The sequence below is a fragment of the Silene latifolia genome, chromosome 4, assembly GCF_048544455.1.
Source record: "Silene latifolia isolate original U9 population chromosome 4, ASM4854445v1, whole genome shotgun sequence".
NCBI lineage: Eukaryota > Viridiplantae > Streptophyta > Magnoliopsida > Caryophyllales > Caryophyllaceae > Silene > Silene latifolia.
In genome coordinates this window covers 4,230,412-4,256,531 of record NC_133529.1, presented here as the reverse complement: position 1 = coordinate 4,256,531, position 26,120 = coordinate 4,230,412, and the positions used below count along the sequence as shown (strand labels likewise).

The 26,120-nt window shown below is 36.3% G+C and overlaps 4 protein-coding genes across 5 annotated transcripts; 3 read left to right on the top strand and 1 right to left on the bottom strand.

The window, feature by feature from the left end:
- The first annotated feature begins 1,199 nt into the window (after positions 1-1,199).
- LOC141653931 (polyamine oxidase 1-like) lies at positions 1,200-10,044 on the top strand. Its single transcript, XM_074461796.1, has 8 exons — positions 1,200-1,290; positions 1,445-1,694; positions 1,782-1,934; positions 8,080-8,323; positions 8,910-9,053; positions 9,143-9,295; positions 9,544-9,798; positions 9,883-10,044. Exons 1-8 carry the CDS (start codon positions 1,200-1,202, stop codon positions 10,042-10,044), a joined length of 1,452 nt encoding a protein of 483 aa, XP_074317897.1.
- Positions 10,045-11,756: 1,712 nt separating this feature from the next.
- On the top strand, positions 11,757-13,739 carry LOC141653930 (polyamine oxidase 1-like). Its single transcript, XM_074461795.1, has 4 exons — positions 11,757-11,847; positions 11,929-12,178; positions 12,617-12,769; positions 13,382-13,739. Exons 1-4 carry the CDS (start codon positions 11,757-11,759, stop codon positions 13,737-13,739), a joined length of 852 nt encoding a protein of 283 aa, XP_074317896.1.
- Positions 13,726-15,009, top strand: LOC141652631 (polyamine oxidase 1-like). 2 transcript variants are annotated; one of them, XM_074460176.1, is made up of 5 exons: positions 13,726-13,893; positions 13,973-14,122; positions 14,198-14,452; positions 14,537-14,752; positions 14,868-15,009. In XM_074460176.1, exons 1-5 carry the CDS (start codon positions 13,741-13,743, stop codon positions 14,877-14,879), a joined length of 786 nt encoding a protein of 261 aa, XP_074316277.1. In that variant the 5' UTR covers positions 13,726-13,740; the 3' UTR covers positions 14,880-15,009. The 2 variants fall into 2 exon arrangements, with proteins under 2 accessions (XP_074316277.1, XP_074316276.1); XM_074460175.1 differs by having other exon boundaries at positions 14,865-15,009.
- Positions 15,010-15,172: 163 nt separating this feature from the next.
- On the bottom strand, positions 15,173-18,627 carry LOC141652627 (CASP-like protein 4B2). The gene is made up of 3 exons (XM_074460171.1): positions 17,929-18,627; positions 15,772-15,907; positions 15,173-15,543 (listed from the first exon to the last, which is right to left on the bottom strand). The coding sequence occupies exons 1-3, from the start codon at positions 18,531-18,533 to the stop codon at positions 15,352-15,354; spliced, it is 933 nt and encodes a 310-aa protein (XP_074316272.1). The 5' UTR covers positions 18,534-18,627; the 3' UTR covers positions 15,173-15,351.
- Positions 18,628-26,120: the final 7,493 nt, after the last annotated feature.

The window sequence follows — 26,120 nt, the reverse complement described above, 5'->3', positions numbered from 1 at the left end:
GTGCCTAAAGGAGAAAATGGCATGGTCCAGACACGGAAAGGTTGGTTTCGTGTCATGCCGTACCGGTGAAATGGAAATGGTGGCCCAGGCACGGTCCACAACCCATAACGTGTCATGACGTTTCGTGGATTACGCCTTATTTCTTTGTATTTTGGGTGTGTCAATCCAGTGTCGTGCTAAAATGGGCCATGGGTTGTGCTGGGGCATGCCAACTCAGATATTGGTTGTTTGAGATTTGAGAATGTCGGGTTGACAATTTTTTTTTTTTTTTTTTTTTGGCAGCTGTAAAAAGAGGTACACCTAATTATCCATAGCCTTACATGCAAGACCATGGGCTTTTATTTTTTTACTACTAATAACATAAACTAATACAACAAGGCAATTGCATCGGCTATCTATAACGTGTTGATGGCGTACGACGGATGTCTGAACATGAACTTCAAACTCAACATACACAACAAGCTTTAATGGACGAGTAGCGCTGGCCATAGGAAAACACCCATCTTTGCTAGTCGGGTTGACAAATTGAAGCAAGGCTTTTTCTTTCATGTGAAGAAGTAATATTTATATGTGGAAGTAATATAATTTGTGAACAAGTGCTATAATATATAAACAATATATATCAAAGCAAATTCTTGAAAATGACAGATTAACAAATCAAAAAAAAAAAGGCTTTTTTTTTTCCATATAACTTTGTATCAAGAAAACGGAACCAGGCAAATTTCGCCAATTTGTTTATACTACTCCCTCATATTTAAGTCCGAATTTCCCATTTGTCTTTCTAACATTATTTATTAGTGAAGAAAAAAAGAAAAATAATATTCATACAATCTTCTTTGAATTATCTTCATAAATATATACGTATAATAAAAATATCAAACTTTTATATAATTTTTTATAGCGTATAATCAAAGATATTATCGATCTAAATTGTAACTTGTAAGCATGATATATAACGAGACGTTTGAGACCAAGTATCCGAAAATTCATCGTCTTATCTTTGAAGGAGATGTTCGAGACCGAGTATTAGAAAGTCCATCCTTCTATTTAGAGGGATCCCACGCACGTAATAAAGAGATATAAAATGAGACTGACTAGTCACAAGTCTTTTTTAAGACATAACAAATAAACTTGACGACATTGTTATGTAACCTTCTATATAAAGTAACAAATTACTTCTAGTAATGTAGGTTGAAAATATGATGATGTTAGTTTTGTTATTACTTTCTGTAGCTTTGGTTACTGGTGCGACGCCTGTCAGTGTTATTATTGTTGGAGCTGGAATGTCTGGTGAGAAATTATTTCTTCCTTGTTTAATGCAAAAAATAGTAATGTTGAAATATGATGATGTTAGCTCAAATTTAATCAAATGCATATTTATAGATGTATATAAAAGTTCAGGTATATACGAGATAATAATCCGACTATATATATAAATCTATAGGGATTTCTGCAGCAAAGCAACTTCACGACAGAGGGATTCACGACTTCTTAATTTTGGAGGCGACAGACAGAATTGGTGGTCGTATTCACAAGACACAATTCGGAAGTCACACAGTTGAGAAGGGTGCAAATTGGCTTCATGGTGTTGGAGGTCCAAAGAAAAATCCCATGTTCGAAATTGCTAAGAGTATCAAACTTAAGAAATACTACTCCGATTTTAGCAATGTTTCTTTAAACACCTACAAACAAGAGTTAGTCCTCTAATAATTTTAAAAACTAGTTAGATTAGAAGTTAGAACCGCGACTAATTATTGTCTTATCGTGTATGTATATATTAGGGGCGGATTATACCCGAGAGAGGAGGTTGAAGCAGCATTAATCAAGGCAGAGAGTAATGAAGAATTTGGCACGGAATTTGCCAAGACGCTAAGTGATAACAAAGGTTTCGACGATGATATGTCCATTTTGGCCGTTGAACGTTTAAATAACATGTAAGTCTGTTAGTCGTAAACTGCAGTAACAATGAGAAAGAATAGAGATAACCGAATTAGTAGTGACGTGGTATGATGGCCACTGCCTTGAAAACTATATTCCGGTACGACCGTGGTGGCGATCAGCTAGTGCCGGTAGTTCCCGAAGGATAACACTACGCCTCCACTCGATTCGCCCACTCGAACTCGTGAGACTTGAACGACGAAATTGCTTTACCCAGAAATAATGAACAGAGAAGAGGAAGAAGAAGAGAGTATGTTTGTTCTGTGTGTTTTGGAGTGAAGATTGATGATCTATTTATAGAAAATAGATCAGTAAAGGAGCCGAAAGCTGGAGCCAAAAAGCAGGAGCGTAGTGCATTAGTGGAGCATTTACACAGTAGTGGAATGAAATAAAGCAGCACTATAGTATTCCACCAACTGCACTATCAGACATATAGGCTCCCACCACTGACAACAAACTCCACCCAAAACAAACGGTTCGGCCCAAAAAGATAGGCAAAGCCCGCGCAGCGATTCCCAAATCCCAAATCCCAAATCCCGAATCACGAATCCGGATCCGGGCTCGGGCTCGGCTCGGCACGCGTGTGCGAGCTGAATTAAGCACCTCGCAAAGCTTCCACAAAAGCCTCCCATGACCCACTAGTGATATGGTAAGGAGTGTGGTCATATATAAACACAACACAAACACTATTCCTCACCAATGTGGGACAAAATGGAAAAAAGACTATGCAAATAGTAGCCCCTATTTCCAACAATCCCCCACTAGGGCGCCGAGAGAAAGAAGAAGAATTCCTGGGTAAAGGAAGGATTAGATACTTAGGTATCAATATCTTTCGATTTGAATTGACACTTTAGTGAAATGAGGAAACAACTTACTTACAAATGAGAGAATATCTTACGATTTGAATTCCTAGCTGAGATTCGGTCGATACCCCCCACAACACATATCATACCTTCAGATTAAGGTCGTTCCGCGAAAGTGCAACGCGCTCTTTTAGAGTTATGCGTTTACCTCGGTACTGATAGATGTGTTCAGAAGACTTCTCATAGTCTAATGATCGTTACACCTACGTAGGTGACTCAAGTGCTCCTCAATAGCACTTCTCACATGAGTCATTAAGGATCTAAGTCCAACCTGGTGTATGATTCATCAAGTGCGTCTCAAAAGCATTACCATTAAGGCTATGAATCATACAATGTCATAGGAATAGAAGCTTTAGACTTAGTCAAGTCTCACTCTTGACCTAAGGACTTAAGCCCCATTCCCCTCGACGTATCAACGACTAGTCTCCTAGTCAGCCCTTTAGTAAAGGGATCAGCAAGATTGTTTTCGGACTTCACATAGTCCAAAGCAATCACTCCATTGTTTTGGAGTTGTTTAACTGCAGCGTGTCTTATTCGAATATGTCTCTTTTTCGAATTGTAGACACTTGCTCTTTGCAACACCGATTCTTTGCCAGCGAGTCACAAAGCGGGAGACCGTGTTAGCCGTCCCTTCACACCGGTATATCAGCTAAAAGGTTTTTCAACCATTCAGCCTCTTGCCCTGCCAACTCAAGAGCTATGAACTCAGATTCCATGGTAGAGCGTGCAATGCAAGTCTGTTTAGAAGACTTCCACGATATAGCACCTCCACCCATGGTAAAGACATAACCACTAGTAGAACAGATCTCATCGTTACCTGCAACCCAGTTAGCATCACAGTATCCCTCTAACACAGCAGGATTTTTACTATAATGCAAACATAAGTCAATTGTTCCTTTCAGGTATTTTAGTAAACGACGAAGAGCATTCCAGTGTTCATTGCTAGGGTTATGTGTATAACGACTCAGTCTACTAACTGCATAAGCAATATCTGGTCGAGTACAGTTCATCAAAAACATCACACTACCTAGGATTTTAGCATACTCTTCTTGGGAAACACTCTTGCCCAAGTTTTTACACAATGCTACACTAGGATCATATGGTGTTCTGGCAGGCACATCATCAAAGCAGTTAAACTTTCTCAACACTTTTTCAACATAATGAGATTGACTTAGACAGATTCCATTGGAGTTTCGGATGACCTTAACTCCTAGGATAACATCAGCTTCTCCTAAGTCCTTCATCTCAAACTGTGATGACAAAAAATCTTTGGTTCTAATTATTACCTCTAAATTATTACCAAGTATTAACATGTCATCAACATAAAGGCATATGAGCACACAATCAGATTCTATTACCTTTGAATAAACACATGAATCAGAATGATTAACCTCATAGCCATTACTTATTAAAGTGTTGTTAAATTTCTCATACCACTGTTTAGGTGCTTGTTTCAGTCCATAAAGAGACTTGTTCGGTTTACACACTTTACTCTCTTGACCTCAATCAAAAAAACCTTCAGGTTGAGACATATAGATCTCTTCCTTAGTTCACCATTCAAAAAGCGCTTTTAACATCCATCTGATGTATAATAAGGTTATGAATAGCAGCTAAGGCGACAAGAGTCCTAATAGTCGAGATTTTGGTCACAGGAGAGTAAGTATCAAAATAATCAATACCCTTCTTTTGTGTAAAGCCTCTAACTACAAGTCTAGCTTTGAACCTCTCTATTGTACCACAGTCTCATTTTCCTTTTAAAGATCCATTTACTTGTAATGGGTTTACTACCTTTAGGTAAGTCACTCAACTTCCAAGTTTGATTTGACATAATAGAGTCAAGTTCATTTTTAATAGCATCTTTCCAAAAATTAGCATCAATGGATTTCATTGCCTCACTATACGTTTTTGGGTCATCTTCTATTAAAAAGGTGAGACAAATTCATCACTAGCACAAACAAAGTGTATCCATGTTCGGGCACAAAAAGTTGAAACAAAATCAGCTCCAAAGTTCTTTGGACATCTAGGTCTCTTACTCCTTCTAGGTTCAGCATCATGATTAGTAGAAGTGCTACTACTAGCAAGTGAAGAGATATCAATAGATGTAACAGGCAAACTAGGAGATGAATCAACATTCTTCAGAATGGAAAAACATGCTCAAAAAACACAGCATCTCTTGCTTCAGATATAGAACGATCACTTAAAGACATGAATCTATAAGCAGAACTATTTTGAGCATAACCTATAAAAACACAATCATAGGTCTTTGGTCCAACAGTAGGTTTCCTAAAATCAGGTAAACCCACTTTAGCCAAACACCCCCACACTCTAAGGTAACTTAGGTTAGGAGGATAGCCCTTCCACATCTCATAGGGTGTCTTGTCAATTTTCTTATGAGGTACACGGTTAAGAATGTGACAAGCAGAAAGTATAGCTTCCCCCCACATGTCGTCAGATAGGCCAGAACTTAAAAGCATAGCATTCATCATCTCTTTTAAGGTTCTATTTTTCCGTTCAGCTACACCGTTAGACTGAGGTAAGTAAGGTGGACTAGTCTCATGTATTAAACCATTAGCAGCACAAAAGTCGGCTAGATAAGTAGATTTATACTCACCACCTCTATCAGACCTTACCCTTTTAATTTTCCTGTCGAGTTGATTTTCGACTTCATTTTTAAAGTTTATAAACGATTGTTCTGCTTCATCTTTAGTCTTAAGCAGATAGACACGGGTGTACCTTGAACAGTCGTCTATAAAGGTGACATAATAATTCTTCCCACCTCTGCTTGCAATATTTTTGAAGTCAGCCAGGTCGGAGTGAATTAACTCAAGAAGACTCGTATTTCTAGTTGTGACAGGTTTACTAGGTTTCTTTGTGAATTTAGCTTCAACACAGCTAACACATTTAGAGAATTCTTGACTCGTCAAACTTGGAATTAAACTCATAGTTCTAAGTTTTTTAATATAGTCAACATTCACATGACCTAATCTACCATGCCAAACATCAATAGACTCAATATATAAGCGTATAGATGCAATATTATTAAAAACTCAATCGAGTTCAACACAAAAAGACCCCCCAGACAGATAACCCTTGCCCACAAATTCCCCATTACGCGACATTACCACCTTGTCAGCCTCAAACACAAGCTTCAACCCAGCTTTGTTTAATAAGGCACCAGACACAAGGTTTCGACGTAACGAGGGAACATACAAAACATTATTTAAAGCAAGTGTTTTCCCTGAGGTGAGTTTGAGAAAGATCTTGCCTTTGCCTTTGATCGGTGCGGATGAAGAGTTACCCATAAAAACGCAACCCCCATCACTACTTCCTCGAACTCGAGAAATAACCCTTTATCGCACGAGGTGTCGGGAAGCGCCGGTGTCCAAGACCCATTCAAGAACATTACCCACCATATTAGCTTCCACAACCACAAAGAAGCAATGATGTCATCGATTCTGACATTGGCTTCATCATTTTCTTTTTCGGAGCATTGGTAGGCTTTGTGCCCAGGTTTTCCGCAAACATAGCAGACAAAAAGGACCCTTAGCAGGTTTACGAATCTTAGGAACCGGTTTGGAGTGCTTCCCTGGACCATTCTTCTTGGCCCGACCCTGGTTCTTACCCCGACCAAATTTAGCCTTACCCTTACCCTTGAACTTCTCAGTATAGGACGGACCACCAGACTCAACCAAATTAGCATCAACATTAGCATTAGAAGATTTAACAGATTGACTAACAGGTTTGTCTTTAAGGCGATTTGCCTCTTCGGTCCTCATGTGTCCTACTAGTTCTTGGAGAGACAAGTCTTTTTTCTTATGCTTAAGATGGTTTCTATAGTCGGACCGGAAGGGGGAATTTTTCCAATAACACATTTGCTAGAAAAATCTCATCTAGCTTCATCCCTTCATTCACTACGTCAGCACATAAATTCTCATAGACATGTACTTGATCCATTATAGGTTTGTCATCTACCATCTGGAACCCCAGCCATTTCCCAACGACATACTTCTTTTTACCAAAGATCATCATCACCCATATTTTTTCTCTAGTAATTCCCACATGGTTTTAGCAGATTTGTAAACCATAAATAAGTCAAATAGGGTATTATGCATAAGATTAAGGAGGTGAAACCTAACTGTTTTATTATCCTTTTCATGCTTTATAATAGCCTCTGCATTTGACTTTACTACAGAAATTCCAGGAGGTGTAAGCAGCACATCATCAGTAATTTCGTTTACAGGCGCAGGCGGGTCAGAAAAAAGAACGTAATCAATTTCATACTGTTCAAAAAACATCAGTAATTTTTGAGCCCAACGTTTATAATTCTGACCATTTAAGGGTTCGACTTTAGACAAATCAGGAGCATTCTTAGACATAATCGACATTGTTACAGCAACAATAATATAGTTTTCAAATTGTTAGTCGTAAACTGCAGTAACAATGAGAAAGAATAGAGATAACCGAATTAGTAGTGACGTGGTATGATGGCCACTGCCTTGAAAACTATATTCCGGTACGACCGTGGTGGCGATCAGCTAGTGCCGGTAGTTCCCGAAGGATAACACTACGCTCCACTCGATTCGCCCACTCCGAACTCGTGAGACTTGGAACGACGTAAATTGCTTTACCCAGAAATAATGAACAGAGAAGAGGAAGAAGAAGAGAGTATGTTTGTTCTGTGTGTTTTGGAGTGAAGATTGATGATCTATTTATAGAAAATAGATCAGTAAAGGAGCCGAAAGCTGGAGCCAAAAAGCAGGAGCGTAGTGCATTAGTGGAGCATTTACACAGTAGTGGAATGAAATAAAGCAGCACTATAGTATTCCACCAACTGCACTATCAGACATATAGGCTCCCACCATCGACAACAAACTCCAGTCCAAAACAAACGGTTCGCCCAAAAAGATAGGCAAAGCCCCGCCGCAGCGATTGCAAAATCCGAATCCCGAATCCCGAACTCCGATCCGGCCGGGCTCGGGCTCGAGCACGGCACGCTGCGCTTATGCATGTCGCGAGCCGAATTAAGCACCTCGCAAAGCTTCCACAAAAGCCTCCCATGACCCACTAGTGATATGGTAAGGAGTGTGGTCATATATAAACACAACACAAACACTATTCCTCACCAATGTGGGACAAAATGGAAAAAAGACTATGCAAATAGTAGCCCCTATTTCCAACAAAGTCTACTAACAAATTAAATTAAATCTCCACACATGCAAATATCAACTAGCTTAGTTGGTAAACTCGTGAGTAGTGGTATTTAAATTTTACGTGACAGGGAGCCCAAAACACCATTGGAGAAAATGATCGACTTCTTTTACTTCGATGGAGAACAGGCAGAAGCGCCAAGGGTAACAAGCTTGAAACATATATTACCAAGGCCAGAGTATGCTTTGTATGGAGAAGATGCATACTTTGTTGCTGATGAAAGAGGCTTCGAGGGTATTGTTCATGAAATCGCCAAAACTTGCCTCGCTTACAAAAATGGCAGGGTTATTGACGCTAGGCTCTACTACAATAAGGTATTGTTAAGCGTAGACCACAAATACTATCCTACAACCAGTTGTATATTAGTATTGTACAACCGCCTCAAATTTGTTGTGCTCTTACACAAAATTGTTGAGTTATTTTACAAGTTATTGAGTTATTTTACTAAGTTATTGAGTTTAATAATTATTCTGTTAAACTCAATAACTTTGTACCATAGCTTTATAATTTTGTTAATAGAACTCGACAACTTTATAATAAAGCTCAACTACATTAAATAAGTTGTATATACAACCAGTTCTATAATACATTAACTGAGCGTAGACCTGGTAAACGGGTTATTCAATTCAATCAGTTCGATTATATGTCAATGTGATTTATGTAAGTCTCTTACTTTAAAAGTTTAAATAAATTGTTATCGAACCATCCAAGTTTATGTTTGAAGTAGATGGTTAGACTCGGATCAGTTTTGACAGGTCTAGCTAAGGTTGTAAATGAGCAAAACCCGTTAAACAAACCATGTACAACAGTTTTTCAAAACTCTGCTCGAGTTTGATCAAACTTTTGAAATTTTGAAAGAGACTGAATTATATCATGTCGTGACCAAAATAAATGGTACAGGTTGTGACGGAAATTGAGTACACAATGACCGGAGTGACCATAAAAACAGAAGATGGCAAAGTATACCGAGCCAAAACTGCAATTATCTCACCGAGTGTTGGTGTTCTTCAAAGCGATCTAATCAAATTTAAACCTCAATTACCGGTAAGCTCACCTAACTCAGTCTTTTGATACTAGCTTACGTTAAATGTGTAGACAAACGTTAATTTTAATGGGTTTGACTTTGAAAACAGATATGGAAAAGAAGAGCCATTGATGAATTTAGTCTTGGTATATACACTAAGATCTTCCTCAAGTTCCCTACCAAATTCTGGCCTACAGGAGGACCCGGAACAGAATTCTTCTTGTATGTCCATGAAAGGCGCGGTTACTATGCAATTTGGCAGGTATATCAATGAATTATGTTCAATTATAATAGGAATAAATATAATAGTTGAACCTCAATCATCACCTTAAGATTTTGGTTGAGATGGTTCATCTATCATGGTATCAGAGCCAGGACACGGGTTCAAATCCTGATAGCCTCCAATAACTCACGGGGCGTAATAAGAATAAATATAATAGTTGGGCCTCAACTATCACTTTGTCAGTTTTCTAGCTCCGCCACTAATTGAAGTATTTGATGCAAGTGTAGCAACTAGAGAACGAGTACCCAGGTTCGAACATAATGTTCGTGACAGTAGCAGACCAAGAATCGATAAGAATTGAACAACAACCAGACGAGGAGACTAAAGCGGAAGCCATGGAAGTCCTTCGTAAAATATTTGGAAAAGACATTCCAGATGCAACTGATATTATGATTCCGAGATGGAACTCAGACCGGTTTTACAAGGGTACTTTCTCTAACTGGCCTGCTGGTTATACTCTAGAGAAACATGATCATTTGAGGGTATGTAATTTATTCACGCTAATAATAATCTGCTAAATACCAAACAGAATCTACATAATCAAATTTTGTAACGTCTGCATGCAGGCTCCGATTGGCGGTCTGTACTTTACAGGGGAGCACACACATCCACAACTCTTTGGATATGCTGATGGAGCTTACTTTGCAGGTGCTGATACAGCAAAGGATGTCATCAGATGCCTAAGGAGGCAAGTATGCAAGGGCAAAGTCAACATGAATACTATCTAAGATATATAACACTTGCTCTTTGGGTGATCTTCCAGGCGATACTTTAACCTATTAGAATCGGAGGTCGTGGAAAGATTATCGTTTGTATTATTTGTATATCTTCGTTCGTATCAATTCTAGTTATAGGAGAATATTGTCCGTATCATAAGTCTATCTTAGATATACTATCGTATACCCTTTACTAATTCTATTAGCGCTAAATTTGTACTATTGAACTTACAATTGTTATTTATACGGAGTAATTTATATCACAAATTATAGTATTTATTAAATTCATACATAGGTTTGGGCCGCACTCATCCAAGGAGGAGAGACCGTCCACTACTTCACTTCATAAAATATATTGTATGAGGTTTCATCTCAAAATCAATTAATCCGTAATGAGTGAAACTTTATATGTGACACAATTTTAGGTCGAGTGTTATTTATTTACAATATTCAATTTATGAGTGGACAGGCTAATGGTAAATCCTCTACATTTCCAATAGAAATGGAGGGTTAATTTCCTCTCAACGATCAAGATCATATTCTGGTGCAGTTTAACGGGTCTATATTTATGCGTAGAAATAAGGTTCCAATGTAGTACTCCAATAATGAAGTATATAAAGAACATTCTCTTTTAGGAAATGAAAGGATCACATTCCGAAAGTAAAATGCTAAGTCATAAATAAAAGAGTTAATTAACAATTACTCCCTTTTACATACTAGTTTTCTAAAATAATTCTCTTTTATAATTTTTTTTTTTTAAAATTACTCCCTTGAGATGCATTTTTATCAAAAATTGCTTCAAAGCTCTAAACTAGCAGGTTACTTTTTCCGTCCGTTTTTGAACTTATTAACCATTGTTATTCCTTTTAAAGTATAAATTGGCTAAGTCACAAACGTGGTAAGTTCTTAAAGAGACAAAATAAGTGACTTAAGTTGGAGTTTGAAGCAATTTTTGATAAAAATATATTTTAAGGGAGTAATTTTTAAAAAAAATATTATAAAAGAGAGTTATTTTATAAAAATGGTAGGTAAACGGGAGTAATTTGAGAATGTCTGGTTGACAAATTGAAGACCGAGTTCTATGAGATTTGAGAATGCTGGGTTGACCCATGACCCACAATCTTCTTTCTAAAACTTGAGCCCATGGCGTGCTGTGTTGTGTTGGGTCGTGCTGGGGCATGCCAGGTTGACAAATTGAAGCAAGGCTTTTTCTTTCAAGTGAAGAAGTAATATTATATGTGGAAGTAATATAATTTGTGAAGAATTGCTAAGCAAAGTCTTTGAAAATGAGGGATTATTAACAAATTAAAGTAAGGCTTTTTCTTTCATGTAAACTTTGTATCGGAAAAAACAAACTCCGTTAATTTGTTTATATTACTCCTTCTATTTAAGTCCAAATTCCCCATTCGCCATTTTAATATTGAGTATTAAAACATCCGTTGTACTATATTTGAAGCCGATGTTTGAGACCGAGTATTGGAAAATCCATTGTCTTATATTTGATAGAGGGCAAATTGCCAATTTGATCGATGTTCGAGACCGAGTATTAAAGAATTAATCCTTCAATTGAGGGATCGCACGCACATAATAATTAAAGAGTTATAAAAATGAGACTACCCAAAAGTCCTTTTTTTATTTAGAAATGATAAATAAAGTTGACAACATTATTCTATAACCTACTATATATAGTACGGAGTAAGAAAATAACAATGTAGGTCGAAAATATGATGATATTAGTTTTGTTATTACTTTCTGTAACTTTGGTTACTGGTGTAACGCCTGTCAGTGTTATTATCGTTGGAGCTGGCATGTCTGGTGAGAAACTATTTTCTCCTTACATTGTTTAATGCAAAATTACTATTGTAAATATACAGACTCTGAGTCACAAATATATAGGGATTTCTGCAGCAAAGCAGCTTCAAGACGCAGGGATTCACGACTTCTTAATTTTGGAGGCAACAAACAGAATTGGTGGTCGTATTCACAAGACACAATTTGGAGGTCACGCAATTGAGAAAGGCGCAAATTGGCTTCATGGTGTCGGAGGTCTCGAAAAAAATCCCATGTTCGAAATTGCAAAGACAATCAAACTCAAGAACTACTACTCCGACTTTAGCAATGTTTCCTTAAACACCTACAAACAAGAGTTAGTTATCGTATAATCTAACCTTTAACCTTAACTAATCGTACCTGATTTTATTCTTAATGACTTAAATACTTAACCAGCAAATAAAAAACTGGTTATTTGGTGAAAAGTCAAAGCCTTTACCATTGAACCACAAGTTCACAAGCTGTTTATTGTATATTTAATGGAATAATGTTTACTTATCTAATAATCAGCAATAATTGGGTAGCAAAAATCCGTCTTCTAAATCATTTTTTTTAATGTTTGGGGTAGCGGCCGCCACCTCTTGCTACTGGTGGGTCCTCCCCTACCCAGATATAAGAACAAGAGTTAGCTCAAGCGTTGAAAAATTTGGCACATTATCGCGACTAATTATTGTCTTGTCGTTTATGTATCAAGACAAATGACGAATCTTATACCTTATCGCGACTAATTATTGTCTTGTCGTTTATGTATTAGGGGCGGATTATATCCGAAAGAAGAGGTTGAAACAGCATTAAGCAAGGCCGAGAGCAATGAAAAATTTGGCACAGAATTTGCCAAGACGCTAACTGATAACAAACTTGTGGATGATGATATGTCCCTCTTGGCCGTTGAACGTTTAAATCACATGTAATTCTTACCAACAAATCTCTACACCGTATTATTTACAACCTGGTGTATAAAAGCATTGTACAATTTACCGAGTTATGTGTATTTTTTTCGAGTTTTTATAGTTTTTTATTTATATTTAAAAAAAATTAATGTCAAAATTAAAATCTAATTGAATTTATATATACTATTCTTAAATTTCATTATAATTTTTTAAAATCAATATATTTATAATGGAGCTCGGATGCTTTCAAATAAAGCTCATCATTTATAAGTCTAAGTTCAAATAATTCATTATAAAGTTCAAATTCTTTTTTATACAACAAATACAACTGGTTGTATAATCTACTCACTGATTTATTTACTTCGTAAATCAAATGAGAATATTAGTGTGAAATGGAGCGAGTATTTATTAAGCATTCATTTAATGACGGCCTAATAATAACACAAAAACTTTAGAGAGACGGTCTCTCAATAGCGGTGAGGGATCCACTGATTTTTTTTTTCCTATTATGTTTTCCACTAATTTAGTGGGAGGCAGTCTCTCATAAGAGCTACTGAATAATAATATGTGTTAATATTCTACAGTTTTATACGAGACTAACGGTATTTGTCGTAAATTTTAACTGACAGGGAGCCTAAAACTCCACTAGAGAGAATGATCGACTTCTATTCATTTGATGGGGAACAAGCAGAAGCACCAAGGGTAACAAGCTTAAAGCATATATTACCAAGGCCAGAGTTCACTTTGTATGGAGAAGGTGAATACTTTGTTGCTGATGAAAGAGGTTTCGAAGGTATTGTTCATGAAATCGTCAAAACTCGCCTCGCTTACAAAGATGGCAGGGTTATTGACGCTAGGCTCTATTACAATAAGGTACTACTGCTAAGCGTAGATTTGGTAAACGGGTTATTCAAGTCTGTCAGTTTGTTTATAAGTCAATTTAGAAAGATACGGAATTCTATTCTAAATATTTCACGTCGTGAATAAAATGCTACAGGTTGTGACAGAAATCGAGTACTCAGAGACTGGAGTGACCGTAAAAACAGAAGACGGAAGCGTATTCCACGCCAAAACTGCAATTCTCTCACCCAGTGTTGGTGTTCTTCAAAGCGATCTAATCACATTTAAACCTCAATTACCTGTAAGCACACCTAAATCAAATAATTACTCAATTTTTTCGATTCATTGATTAATTTTATCGGGTTTCACTTTGAAAACAGCTATGGAAAAGACGAGCCATTGATGAATTTAGTCTGGGTACATACACTAAGATTTTCCTCAAGTTTCCTAAGACATTCTGGCCTACAGGACCCGGAACAGAGTTTTTCTTCTATGTCAATGAAAGGCGCGGTTACTATGCAATTTGGCAGGTACGTCAATGAAATATGATCATACTCTAATATTCCTTGCTCCGGCACTAATTGAATTGTTTGTTGTAAATGAAGCAACTAGAGAAGGAGTACCCAGGTTCCAACATAATGTTCGTGACAGCGGCAGACCAAGAATCAATAAGAATAGAGCAACAACCAGATGAGGAGACAAAAGCGGAAGCCATGGAAGTTCTTCGTAAAATATTTGGAAAGGACATTCCTGATGCAACTGATATTATGATTCCGAGATGGAATTCTGACAGGTTTTACAAGGGTACCTTCTCTAACTGGCCTGCTGGCTATACTGACGAGAAACATGAACATTTGAGGGTACGTAATCTACTCCCGCTAATAATAATCTGCTAAATACCAAACAGGATCTTCATAATCAAATTTTGTAACATCTGCCTGCAGGCTCCGATTGGCGGTCTGTACTTTACAGGAGAGCACACACATCCACAACTCTTCGGATATGTTGATGGGGCTTACTTTGCAGGTGCAGATACCGCAAAGGATGTCATCAACCGCCTAAGGAGACAAGTATTCAGACCCCAATTGCCAGTATGTACTTTACAAGAGAGCACACTCATCCACAACTCTTCGGACATGCTGACGGGGCTTACTTTAGAGGTGCTTCACAGTTACGAAACTATATAATTAAATTTCAAGCGAAAAACATTTCATGGTAACATGGGATCAAGATCGTCTGCTGATGTAATTTTAATGGTGTTCATGTGTACAGCAGTGTAGGTGCTGATACAGCAAAGGATGTCATCAGCTGCACAAGAATGCTGATGAGACGACTACGACTGTGAAAGTCAGACACAGCTTGTTTGCTGATTATTCATGTTTTTCGCCGTAATATTGTAATATTTTTTCTTGTTTTCCGCTGTAAAAATCTTGGCCAAGTTGTTACAAGTAACGAATCAAGTACCCAGCAAACGGCCACAAACTAAAGGCAGGTCTGGCAAGAACTCCTTCGAATCATCTTCCTTGAATCCGTCCTACTTAAATCCAACAGGCGCATGCACGTATTTTCATGCACAGATATGAGCAAATATCTGACGCAGAACTGTTAAGACTGTCAGTTACTGCATTTATTACTGTAAACTGTGGAGAGTAGTCAAAACTTAAATGTTGTTTACATTCATCAAATGACTTTCCTAGCATATACGGAGTACGGAGTATTCTTCTGTACAGCTCTACAAGGTGTAATGAATCAGTATATATCAGTTATCAGGGTTGCAAAGGTTGTAACCGGAAATAATAGAGCTCACGGCAAAGCAAATGAAAGCGAGAAACGCCATACTGATGGAACCACTAGCCTTGGCTGTAAATTCGTCTTTCCCCCAGTTCGCTTGCCAGTCATCGACCCTTGAGGCTGCTGCTGAGGAGGCTGATATCAATAGGTATGCCAGTATCTGAAAATTCGGAAACAGAATGATGCTTAATCCCTATACCACATTACCGCAAGCAAAATTGCAGAGGATTACGTTGCAATGCTGTAATACTCTGTATTAGATGTGCTCTAACTAGAACATCGATTTTACGGCCCACCCACAACCAGGTAGGCAGGGTTGGGGCAATATTAATGGACGGGGTCTGACAGATTTTAAAATGTAGAAATTATTTTATTTTATTTTACATGCCTGATCCATAATAAAATCAAACTGATAGCGAAGGCGGTGTTTGATGACATGTTTTCCTGTGGCCAGATAACTGCCGAGATCATATGCCTGGAAAGCCGAGTATACAAATCCAAATATAGCCATTGTCAAACAGAACCTGTGAACAAATGACAGAAACGTCAAATTTTGAGCAACTCTAAGCTGATAATTCATTCAAATAAAGAGAACATGCAATCATATGCATATTGTTACTCTAAGCAGGGAGGATCAGGTACACGAAACTCTCAAGAAGTCCCATAATATGTGCAGAAGTGAAGAGGATCAGAAAATTCACTGTCCTACATTTGAAGAAGATGTTTGAGACAAAGTCGGATGAGAACGGATTAGAAAATCTATTTTTCTATAAGAGGTTTAGAAAATTCACCAACAATTTTCATTTCCTATGGAGGCAAACCATGATTTGGCTCTATAATATGACGGAATAAAATGAAATGGTTCACTAAATTGTTTGCACTTATTTCATAGTTTAGTAACAGTCATACGAGTATACGATACCATTCTAGTGGCAGCTTTCATATAGGCCTTCTGAAAACAGCTTCACTGTGCTGACACAAGTAAGGTGCTAAGGTTGCAGACATTCTACTCCCTTTTACCCCAACCATAGACGGAATCACGTAACTTTTCAGACGCTGAGGCTACGTTATTGACGTATACTTACAAGTGGTATCTATTGGTGTTCCATGTTCCAAGAACTCCACATCAACTCCGAAATGCCATCATGGCTATAATTCAATAACTCGACAACACAGCAGTTAATCTCCGACTTATTATAAGCATGTTCAAACCAAGCACTTAACAATACACATCACTGACAGTCAACGCCAAAAATTACTCAAACTCTGGTTCAAATAGGGAAAGGGGAATAGCTATCCAGTTCAGATGTCCCGTTCTAGTTCATCAGCAATAAGAAGCGATTTCCCAAAACTAAAATCTTTCCAACAACATGGCATTGTCCCATTGGAGACAGGGATCTAATCAGCTAGTGGCGAATGGTGATTACAGTAGGAAATCAGAAGATAACCGATATAGTGAAAATTAAAACTCTTAAAAGGTATGTAGGTAAACAATAAAACTTAAATACTCGGTAAATGGATGGTAAAGCACACTATGATAAGCAACTGCAACTGCAACTGCAACTGCTAACTCTCATGTAGCACCCAAAAACCACTTCAAAGCCTTCCTTTCATACAAGACAATAAACTGTGGAAAAGCCAACTTCTTAAGAGCATGTTTCACATCAAAGTTACTAACCCTAAAAGCTTTATCCTTCAAGCCCAAGTGGAATCTTATTAATGAAAAAACGGATTAAAATGGAGGGAAAGAATATGACAAAAAAATGGTGATGTTCATCCACCAAGGCTCTTTTATGCCACCGAAAACCTATGAAATACTCTGTATGTAAACATCAAAAAATCTAGGAACTATCAGTCTGAATCACAAGAAGACCCAGAGGCAAAGTCTACTCGTGGCTGTATGGTTTTTCAAACTACGTCCACCTCCTGCTCAAGATCGTGAAACTCCAAAATAACCACACACGCATCTAACAACCTAATGAACCCCAAATTCCATAAAGCACAGAATGAAGAGCTCTTATAATCAAATACAGAGTCAATCTTATTTCATTTTACCACAATATTCAACCTAGAAAGCCTATATTTACACACCTTATCACCTGAAATATATGTCGAAGAGAGCCAAAGCTTCCTCCTACCATCTAAATTCTTGAATATAAAAATTCCTCCATTTCTTCGTGTTCATCCCATTTTCCAAAATTCTCCCCCTCCATTTACACGACTATCACCTGAAATAAGCTCTCTCATCGAAAATTAACCCATAAGGCCAATTTGAAGCTGATTTTATCGACTATGCTAGCTAACAACAATATCATTTAAGGGCTCACACAAATAGCAGGGACTTAAAAATAAATTTACGGCCTTAAACCAATTGTTTCCAATTTCCAAACCGACTCAAAAATAAAAATTGCATCGAGAATTACACCAGGACTAAAAATGTCCTAAAGGAGTTACCAAGTAACTCGAAAATAAACCGGTTCTTACCAAGAAGACTCGGCTCAAAATGAAAATTGCGTCGAGAATTGCATCGAAACGAATTACAAACCTGTATTCTTTATATCGGTCGAAAGAATCACCAGACCAACCCTGAGTTTTATCAGAAGCCATAACAGAGAACGAAATCAAACAAAACACAATCTCCAAAACCCTAATTCCCAATCCTACTCTCTCCACAACACCACCACCGCGACCAACGCCAACGCCAACCTCTTTCTTCCGCCACCTCACCTTTCTCCCCTTTCTCTCTCCTCCTCCTCCTCCTTCTACGACGCCGTGCAAAACGCCGGACTGCGGCGGCGCTTCTTCCCGTCGGCTGAATTGGAGCATCGTCTGCGGCGTCGGAGACAGTGGAATTTCATCGGCGGCGGCGGCGGAGGTGGGGGTGGTGGTGTTGGGTGGGGTTAGTGGAAATGGTGATGTTAGTGGGGAGTAGTAATTCTCCACGACGACTAATGCGGTGTCGTTTTTGGAGATTGGTTCAGGTTCGGGGTCGTCGGATCGGTGGGAGGAGGAGGATTGGAGAGGGGAGTTGGGAAATGAGTCGAGTTCAGGTTCGGGGTTCGGTTCGGGTCGGGTTGGGGTAGGGAGGGAGATGGATAAGGGTGGTGGATGCGGTGGTTTGTGGTGGTTATTGGGGTTGTTTTTCTGCATTTTGTTTTGTTTGAAGGAAGTGTGCGTTGAAGTGAGAGAAAGAGGAAGAAAGAATGTGATTGGATGTTTTTGGAGGATTATTACTCCGTGACTCCGTGTTATTAGTGAGATTATAATGAGTCAACTATAGTCGTTTTCTACATTGAGTCCACGCTTACTCAATGAGTAAAGAATATTATGAAGGGTAATTTGATAATTTATACCTTGAATAAGTCACTTTTTTAAATTTTATATCTAAGATAACTTTCTTTAAAATCTTATACTTAAAATAACATTTTCTTTCAAACTTGATACCAAATCTGAAAAAAAGCATTGAATTGACAATCTTACCCTTACTAATTAAACATTGTCATCATTAGCTTCATCTTTAACACACACATCCACGATTTCCACCGCTAAAAACCATCAAACTAGTAAGGGTAAAATTGTTAATTTAGGGATTTTTTTAAGATTTGGTATCAAGCTTGAAAGAAATTGTTATTTTAGGTATAAGATTTTAAGGAAAATTATCTTAGGTATAAGATTTGAAAAAAATGACTTATTCAAGGTATAAGATATCAAATTACTCTATGAATAATACGGAATAGATCGCCGTGTAAGAGAATTGTTGAATTATTTTATAAAATCGTTCAATTGTTTTATTGATGGTAATAAATAAGTGTTTAAGGCTTGTTTTTGTAAAACAACAATAAAACAAAAAAAAGACAAAACAAACTAAAAAAACAGTTTTATAAGGTGAAATGGTTTTATTGTGTACGAAATATTATATGTGGTGTGGATCTAATATGAAATTGTAAGGTGGAATAATACACAAATAGGATCCTACATCCAGTTGTATAATGCTCATTATACATCTGGCTAGAATTCGAGCTAATATATAAAGAACTCGAGCTATATATTTTGAGGAATTCGAGCTAATATTATAAAGAACTCGAGCTATATATTTTGAGGTTATGTTTACCCATTTCAACAATTCTTCATATTTTTAGTATATGTTTCGAGTTCTTGGCATTACATCTACTAATAGTTCAACAAAATATTATTTACATGAGATTTTGAGTCTATATCTAGTCTTTTAGTTCTAATTGTAATGTAGAGTTTTTTGTTGAAATTTTATATACAAACTATTTTTAAGTTACTTTTATATCCTTATTGATCTCTTGCTGAACAGTATGATATAACCGAACATGACTTCTCAATTATATTTCCCAAGGCTTTTACAAGTCATCTAAGAAGTCGAGCTATTACCCATAATACATGTGTTATTGAACTTAGAACTCGAGCTTATATAAAAAAAATTCGAGCCATCAGTCATTAGCCATTAAAGCTCCACTTGATGCGTGACTTGCCAATTGAATTTCCCAAGGCTTTTCCAAGTTATCTAAGAAGTTGAGCTATTACACATACTAGATGCGTTATTGACAATAGAACTCGAGCTTAAATATGAAGAATTCGAGCCATCCATCGTCAATCATTGATAGTAAAAATTGATTTCGATTGAAGAAAGAGAGTTATAATAGATTAAATAAATTAGAGGGAGAGGATGATTATGTAAGGCATAATGGAAAAAAGATGGATATATAAAGAATTCGAGCCATCGGCAATCAACCAATAAAGCTCCGTCCACCATTGATGGTAAAAATTGATTAATTTCTTAATGATTTTGATTGAAGAATGAGAGTTGTGATAGTTGATTGAATAATTTAGAGGGGGAAGATAATTAAGTATAAGGGAAGAAGATGGAGATCAGTAGTTAGAATAGGGAAGCAATTATGGAGAGGAGGGATTACGTTTGATTTGTTTTAGGTTTATTATTTTAGGATTTAATAATTGTATTAGAAAAAGACTAAAATAACCCTAGATGTACAATAGCATTGTACATCCAGTTGTATAGTCTATGAACTGAATAATAGGTTATGGAATTGGATTTTTTAGCTTTTGAAAATGTAGTATTTTTTACTCATTTTTTAAAATATTATTAGTAAAAATATCACTCAATATGTGTTCCAATTTTGTTTTTTATATATATGGTTATTTGTGAAAACATTATTATAACGATGTTTATGAATTATGATTACGTTATTTGGTTTGTGCTTAACAGTTTCATTTGATGATTGCGTTAAATAGGGTAAACATAACAATTTTATCGTTATTAAAATAATATTATTACCACCAATTGAATGTAGTAAACGATGTAACATGGTATTTAGCAAAAATAACCTTATAGTATTTACAATAAACGACCACAATTTACTCAAAAAGACTAATTTAAAACAAAACCTTTATTATAATTAAAATCTCAGATTAACCAAAACAACTCAATTGACCCTACCCATAAATGATCAAAACCAGGTTTGACCAAACCAAAAAAGGACCCATGTGAACTCTAAAACGATCCGACTCGAAATGGTTAGACCGAGTCTAATCTAAATTACCCATATATCAAGTTTAATTACCGTTATCATCATGATAACGATGTCCAATAAAATTCACCAAAAAATACTTTCTTGTTCAATTTTGAATTATTCTATAAAATCTCTTAAAAAAAGTAAAATAAAAATAATTGAATTTGGAGAGAGTCCCAATAATATTTCAAATATTATTAATTGATGTTACTTTCCTAGAGTCTATGGAGTGATTTATATAAACCATTTTACATTCATAAATCAAGACGATTAGGTTATATACAAAATACACATATACAATGGTTCTTTGCCTTTTAATGAGTTTAGATTAACCAAATATTACCATTCAAAAGTGACTTGAGCATATACCAAAAGGATCAACAAAGAAAAGCATCATAGTTAGGGTGACAATTTTCACAAGGAACAAATTAGTACTGCATGAGTTAAATTTAAAAACATACTCAAAAAATTTAATTAAAATTCTCAAATTTTTCATTATTTGAGGAGACATTGCTCTTGTCATCCTACTAACTATACACATCTCACTATTCAGGGCCGTCTAATAGCAAGTTCAAAAAGTTCTTAACTGAAGTTCAAAATTTTCGCGAGCGTAGTAATCAATTTAACAAGTTAATAAAAATTGGATGTGGTAAAAAGGCATAACATTGCTCTTGTCATAGTAATGGGACACACCATTTATTTATTTGTTTTCATTTGCGAGCTGAATGCCCATGTTCGAGTACCATCTTGTACATAAATTTTGTTTTCCTTTTTTTCGAACCTCGATCAAACAGACTTTCAAAACCGAACATCTCAAATGCATTTGACGGCCCGACCATGATTTTATTCATTCCTCTCCTTTTAATTTGCCTTCAAATGACAATTCAAAGGTTTAACATCCTACTCCCTCCCATCCGCACTAAAGGATTCTGATTCTTTATCACACTTTCGTTTATGACGTTTTGTAACGTGCATATCTTTAGTTACACATTATTAAAAATTATAAAAATTTGATATTCTTACAACATTCATGACGATAAATCAAACAAGATCTCACATGACTATATTTTATCTTATAGATTAAGAATAATATCAAAGACTCCCACTCTGACGTGAATAGTCTAAAAAAAAGCAGTAACCTTTTGGCCCTGGATTTATGGATGAGGAGGAATAATAATTAGGATATGATAGGAAAGAAAGGAAGAAATCACCTTTGGGGTCTCGAATTACATAAAGAATCCAATACCTATTTGAGTTTGAGTTTGCTTTGATGCTTTCCACTTACTAACCTTATCACAAATATGGCTTCCTACTTTTCATCAACATTCACTTTTGCATGGTGCTTTTAACATCAATCATTCGTCTATATTGTTGCCCTACCCTATGGGCTATGGCCGAGCCAAAATGTTAGAGCGTGAGGTCGATTTAATATAATTGTCATCCGTTTTTGTTAGTATATAAAACCGATTGTGGGATTCCAATTATTACCTTAAACTTTTGGTTGAGATAATTAATTAGCATGGTATCAGATGATTGGTTGGAGTGCGTGTGAAGAAACAATCTCAAATTCTCAACCAAAAGTTATTCAAACTGATGATTGAAGTTCCAAGATCGATTTTAGATATTTCTTTTATCATGTTCCACTGTGTCAAGTAATGTTTTGTACTTATCGATTTAAAGTTATCTCCGCATGAGAATGTAATGATGTAACAATGACATTCTTTTTTTTAAGAAAAGGATATAACCAAGATACATTTGTGAAGGAATAACTTTTCTAGAAAAATTTGATAATTGGCGAGTCAAAAGAATCCCAAACGACCATCATCATACATAATAACGTAGCAATATCGTTTTCATGGAAAAAAAAAACACCACACATGTAGTGCACAAATGCCATATTTCGTTAGACTTTCACTTTGGTAAATAAAGTAGAATTTTTAACAAAAGTGACAAGAAATAAAGGCTTTATGATTAAAATATGCACCATAAATATTGTTACATCTTAATTATGAGAAAATAGTTTCAAAGTTGTATTATTTCAAAAATGGTGTAACTTGTAACTACTGTAATTATGAGAAAATATTGATTAAAGTCAATATTATTAAACACAATATTCAAACGGGAGCATATATAAATGACATGGAGAAAGTACCCGTTTAGCCTTGTATGTAGAGCTGGCCATCAGCACGGACTGACCCGGAATGGCCCGACCCGGCCCGCCTTGACCCGTTATTTTATACAACCTGGCCTGAGCCAACCCGGCCTTGGCCCGCCATTTTAGCAAAAATAAAAAATAAAAAAATAAAATGGTAAGGCCCGTCAGCCCGGCCCGCCCTTAGCCCGCCTCGGGTCCTGGCCCGGGTCAAGCATATTCCATCCCGGCCCGGCCCGGCCCGACCAAGCCCGTCCCTTCCCCCTGGCCTGGCCCGGGTTTGACCAGGAGAGCCTGGCCCGGCCCGAGTACAAGTCTACTTGTATGTGTCTCTTAAATAGAATGTTAGGAGGAATGTAGAGGAAATATACGTGTCTATGAGTTTTATTCACCCTTCTTAATAACTTCATTTGTTAATCTCAAATTAAAATATTTCTCATAAATAATAAAAAAAGGTAAATAAATGAATTAATTAGTTAATGGAAATGTTTGTAGTTCCCGTGCATTTATGCACGGTTTTGTTATATAAAAATATTAGAGTTTATAACGATTATTTACTTACTTCGTTTGTAATTTAATCATAAAATTTATGATTATTAGAATTATTTACAATTTAGTTTGTAATTTAATATATATGATCATTTATTAGTAAAAATAGAATTTAAATAAGTTTTTTATATATAGTAAGTAAATGAATAAAGAGAGGATTAGAGTGAGATCAATTATTTAGAGTGGTGGCCATTTATTAGAAGGTGAATACATAGACGGGAAATTTGAGCGGGAAAATTTAGAGTTGTATTATTTTTTTAGTATATTGAGGATGTTTCATTGTGTTCACAATCATGGTGAGAATGTTCAACAAAAACAACCCCAAGAATAAATGCTTACTTTCTATGTCCCGGTTTATACTTTCCTATTTATGATGTACTCCATAATACGGAGTAGTTTACATGTTCATTTTCTAATAAATAAACCAACGGGATGTACTTTTTCACATACGCATTTTACTCTTTCACATAAGTCTTTTACGAATTTACCCTTGTCATTTTGCTGATTATTTTTGAACTCCCTTCCTTCACCTCCTGCAACTCACCCTCTGCAAACCATCCGGCGCGACCACCATCTCCTTCTCCGGCTATCCTATTCTGGCATCCCCTGTCCCCAAGATACTCAAAGAAAACATTTCAAATATGTAGATATTCACGTAACAATGCATGAATTTCTTCGGCATTTATGGTTGGTTGCAGTAACAAATTAGGAGGAAGACCACCCTTTTACAATTCTGACTTACTCGAACTCGAATGCATTAACGTAACAATGCATTAATTAGGAGTATAAGATTGGCGTACTTAGTTTTGAATTATATTTAAAGCCTCTGATAAATCAATAAAGACTGATGAATAAGATTGGGCTAAGGTTTTTATACAGTATTTTACGAAGATAAAAGTTCCTATGAGTAATGTTGTGAGTTGTGACTCATTTGTTAGTCCGTCGTAGTGAATTGCTGCTCCAAGTAAAATGTCTTCCTTCTGGAGTTCTGGGTCATTGTAATTATCTTTTCACATCTCACCAACCCTAATTGTTAACAATTGGTACACAATTAAATATATTAATTTCTCTAATTGATATCCTAATAATTTCAACAAAACATATTAATAATTAATAATTAAATAAATTGCTTCACTAATTGGAGAGTTATGATCCATTGTCAAGTTTTTAGAGCATTTGGATTCGATTTTAGGGAAAAAAAGGTACATATAAGAGCTAATTTGATTAGGTTTTGGAAGAAAGGGTATATAAGAGCTAATTTGATTAGGTTTTGGAAGAAAGGGTATCATATGGAAAGTTAATGAAAAAATGTATGTAAAAGAGTAAAATCCGTATGTGAAAAAGTAAGGCCTCTGACAAATTCCCGCAAATAAAAAAAAAAATCATATTAACATCACAATTATATCTTCGTTTTTAATCACGGAAAGTCACGTAAATTTTCCTTTTTTTTCCAAGTTTTCAAAGATTTTAATTATCGTTTCTAATTACTTTCCTAATACTATATACCGAGTAGTATTAATATAGATTTGGAATAGGTTTAGTAAGCAACTTAGAATAGGAATAACAAACTATGTATATAAATATAAGTGGTCAGGGTTCGATTCCTGACTCTTGCGAATGAAAAAGGTAGGGGTCAACTCATTCAATTGTCTTCCGTACCCGAAGGAGATTGCCCTAACTGTCGATACAAAAAAAATATAAATCTACAAACCTTTTCTTAATAACAAAAAAAAAAATTGATAATGGAGAAATTATGTAGAGCAGCAAAAAGGAAGAAATTAAGTAATTGTACAAGCGAGAGTATTCATGCTTGTATAACTAAAAAACCGTACTACGATTCGATACCGAAACGCTTTGATGATCTTACAGACGATCTCTTAATTGAGATCTTTCTTAACCTTCCTGTCAAAATTCTTCATCGTTGCAAGTCCGTCTCAAAGCGTTGGCTCTCTCTTATTTCTTCCTCGTCTTTCGCCCGCTCCTTTATACGTCTTTCCGATATTCCAACTACCAAGATGCTACTCTTCAAACTTGAATATCGCATGCCATGTTTACCCAATATAGGGCAAGTTTATGCCATTCCCCTCCTCCATGATTATCTCGTCGACCTTTCGTCTTTACCCTCCTCCTTTGATTTCATCCCACCCCTTAACCCGAAGACAGTCACAGACAGGTTCTTGATGAGCATCCACTTGGTTGGCACCTACGGCGGCTTGGTCTTACTACAAGGCCAATTTGAAAACCGGTTTTTATTTGATAAGATACCGAGAAATTATTATCAATCAATCAATACTATATATTAATCCCAGAAACCAAGGGACTTCAATGCAATTAAATAAATTTATACAAATTAATTATACTATATAGTTTTAATTATAACACTGTGTAATGGACCTGAACAAGGGACTTCAATGTAAATATTATATAGTTTTCCTCCTGGTTGGACTAGTGTACCGTATTCAGATACGGTCGTGTTTGCCA

Bases quoted from the DNA above. Each gene is read 5' to 3' on its own strand.
- LOC141653931 (XM_074461796.1), top strand. From the start codon at position 1,200: ATGATGATGTTAGTTTTGTTATTACTTTCTGTAGCTTTGGTTACTGGT. The intron at 1,291-1,444 runs GTGAGAAATTAT...ATAAATCTATAG, and splicing joins TGTTGGAGCTGGAATGTCTG to GGATTTCTGCAGCAAAGCAA. The intron at 8,324-8,909 runs GTATTGTTAAGC...TAAATGGTACAG, and splicing joins CTAGGCTCTACTACAATAAG to GTTGTGACGGAAATTGAGTA.
- LOC141653930 (XM_074461795.1), top strand. From the start codon at position 11,757: ATGATGATATTAGTTTTGTTATTACTTTCTGTAACTTTGGTTACTGGT. The intron at 11,848-11,928 runs GTGAGAAACTAT...ACAAATATATAG, and splicing joins CGTTGGAGCTGGCATGTCTG to GGATTTCTGCAGCAAAGCAG. The intron at 12,179-12,616 runs GTTAGTTATCGT...TTTATGTATTAG, and splicing joins TTAAACACCTACAAACAAGA to GGGCGGATTATATCCGAAAG.
- LOC141652631 (XM_074460175.1), top strand. From the start codon at position 13,741: ATGCTACAGGTTGTGACAGAAATCGAGTACTCAGAGACTGGAGTGACC. The intron at 13,894-13,972 runs GTAAGCACACCT...CTTTGAAAACAG, and splicing joins CATTTAAACCTCAATTACCT to CTATGGAAAAGACGAGCCAT. The intron at 14,453-14,536 runs GTACGTAATCTA...ATCTGCCTGCAG, and splicing joins AGAAACATGAACATTTGAGG to GCTCCGATTGGCGGTCTGTA.
- LOC141652627 (XM_074460171.1), bottom strand. From the start codon at position 18,533: ATGCAGAAAAACAACCCCAATAACCACCACAAACCACCGCATCCACCA. The intron at 15,908-17,928 runs GTTTGTAATTCG...ATTTGTTCACAG, and splicing joins GACCGATATAAAGAATACAG to GTTCTGTTTGACAATGGCTA. The intron at 15,544-15,771 runs GCATGTAAAATA...CCGAATTTTCAG, and splicing joins TTGATTTTATTATGGATCAG to ATACTGGCATACCTATTGAT.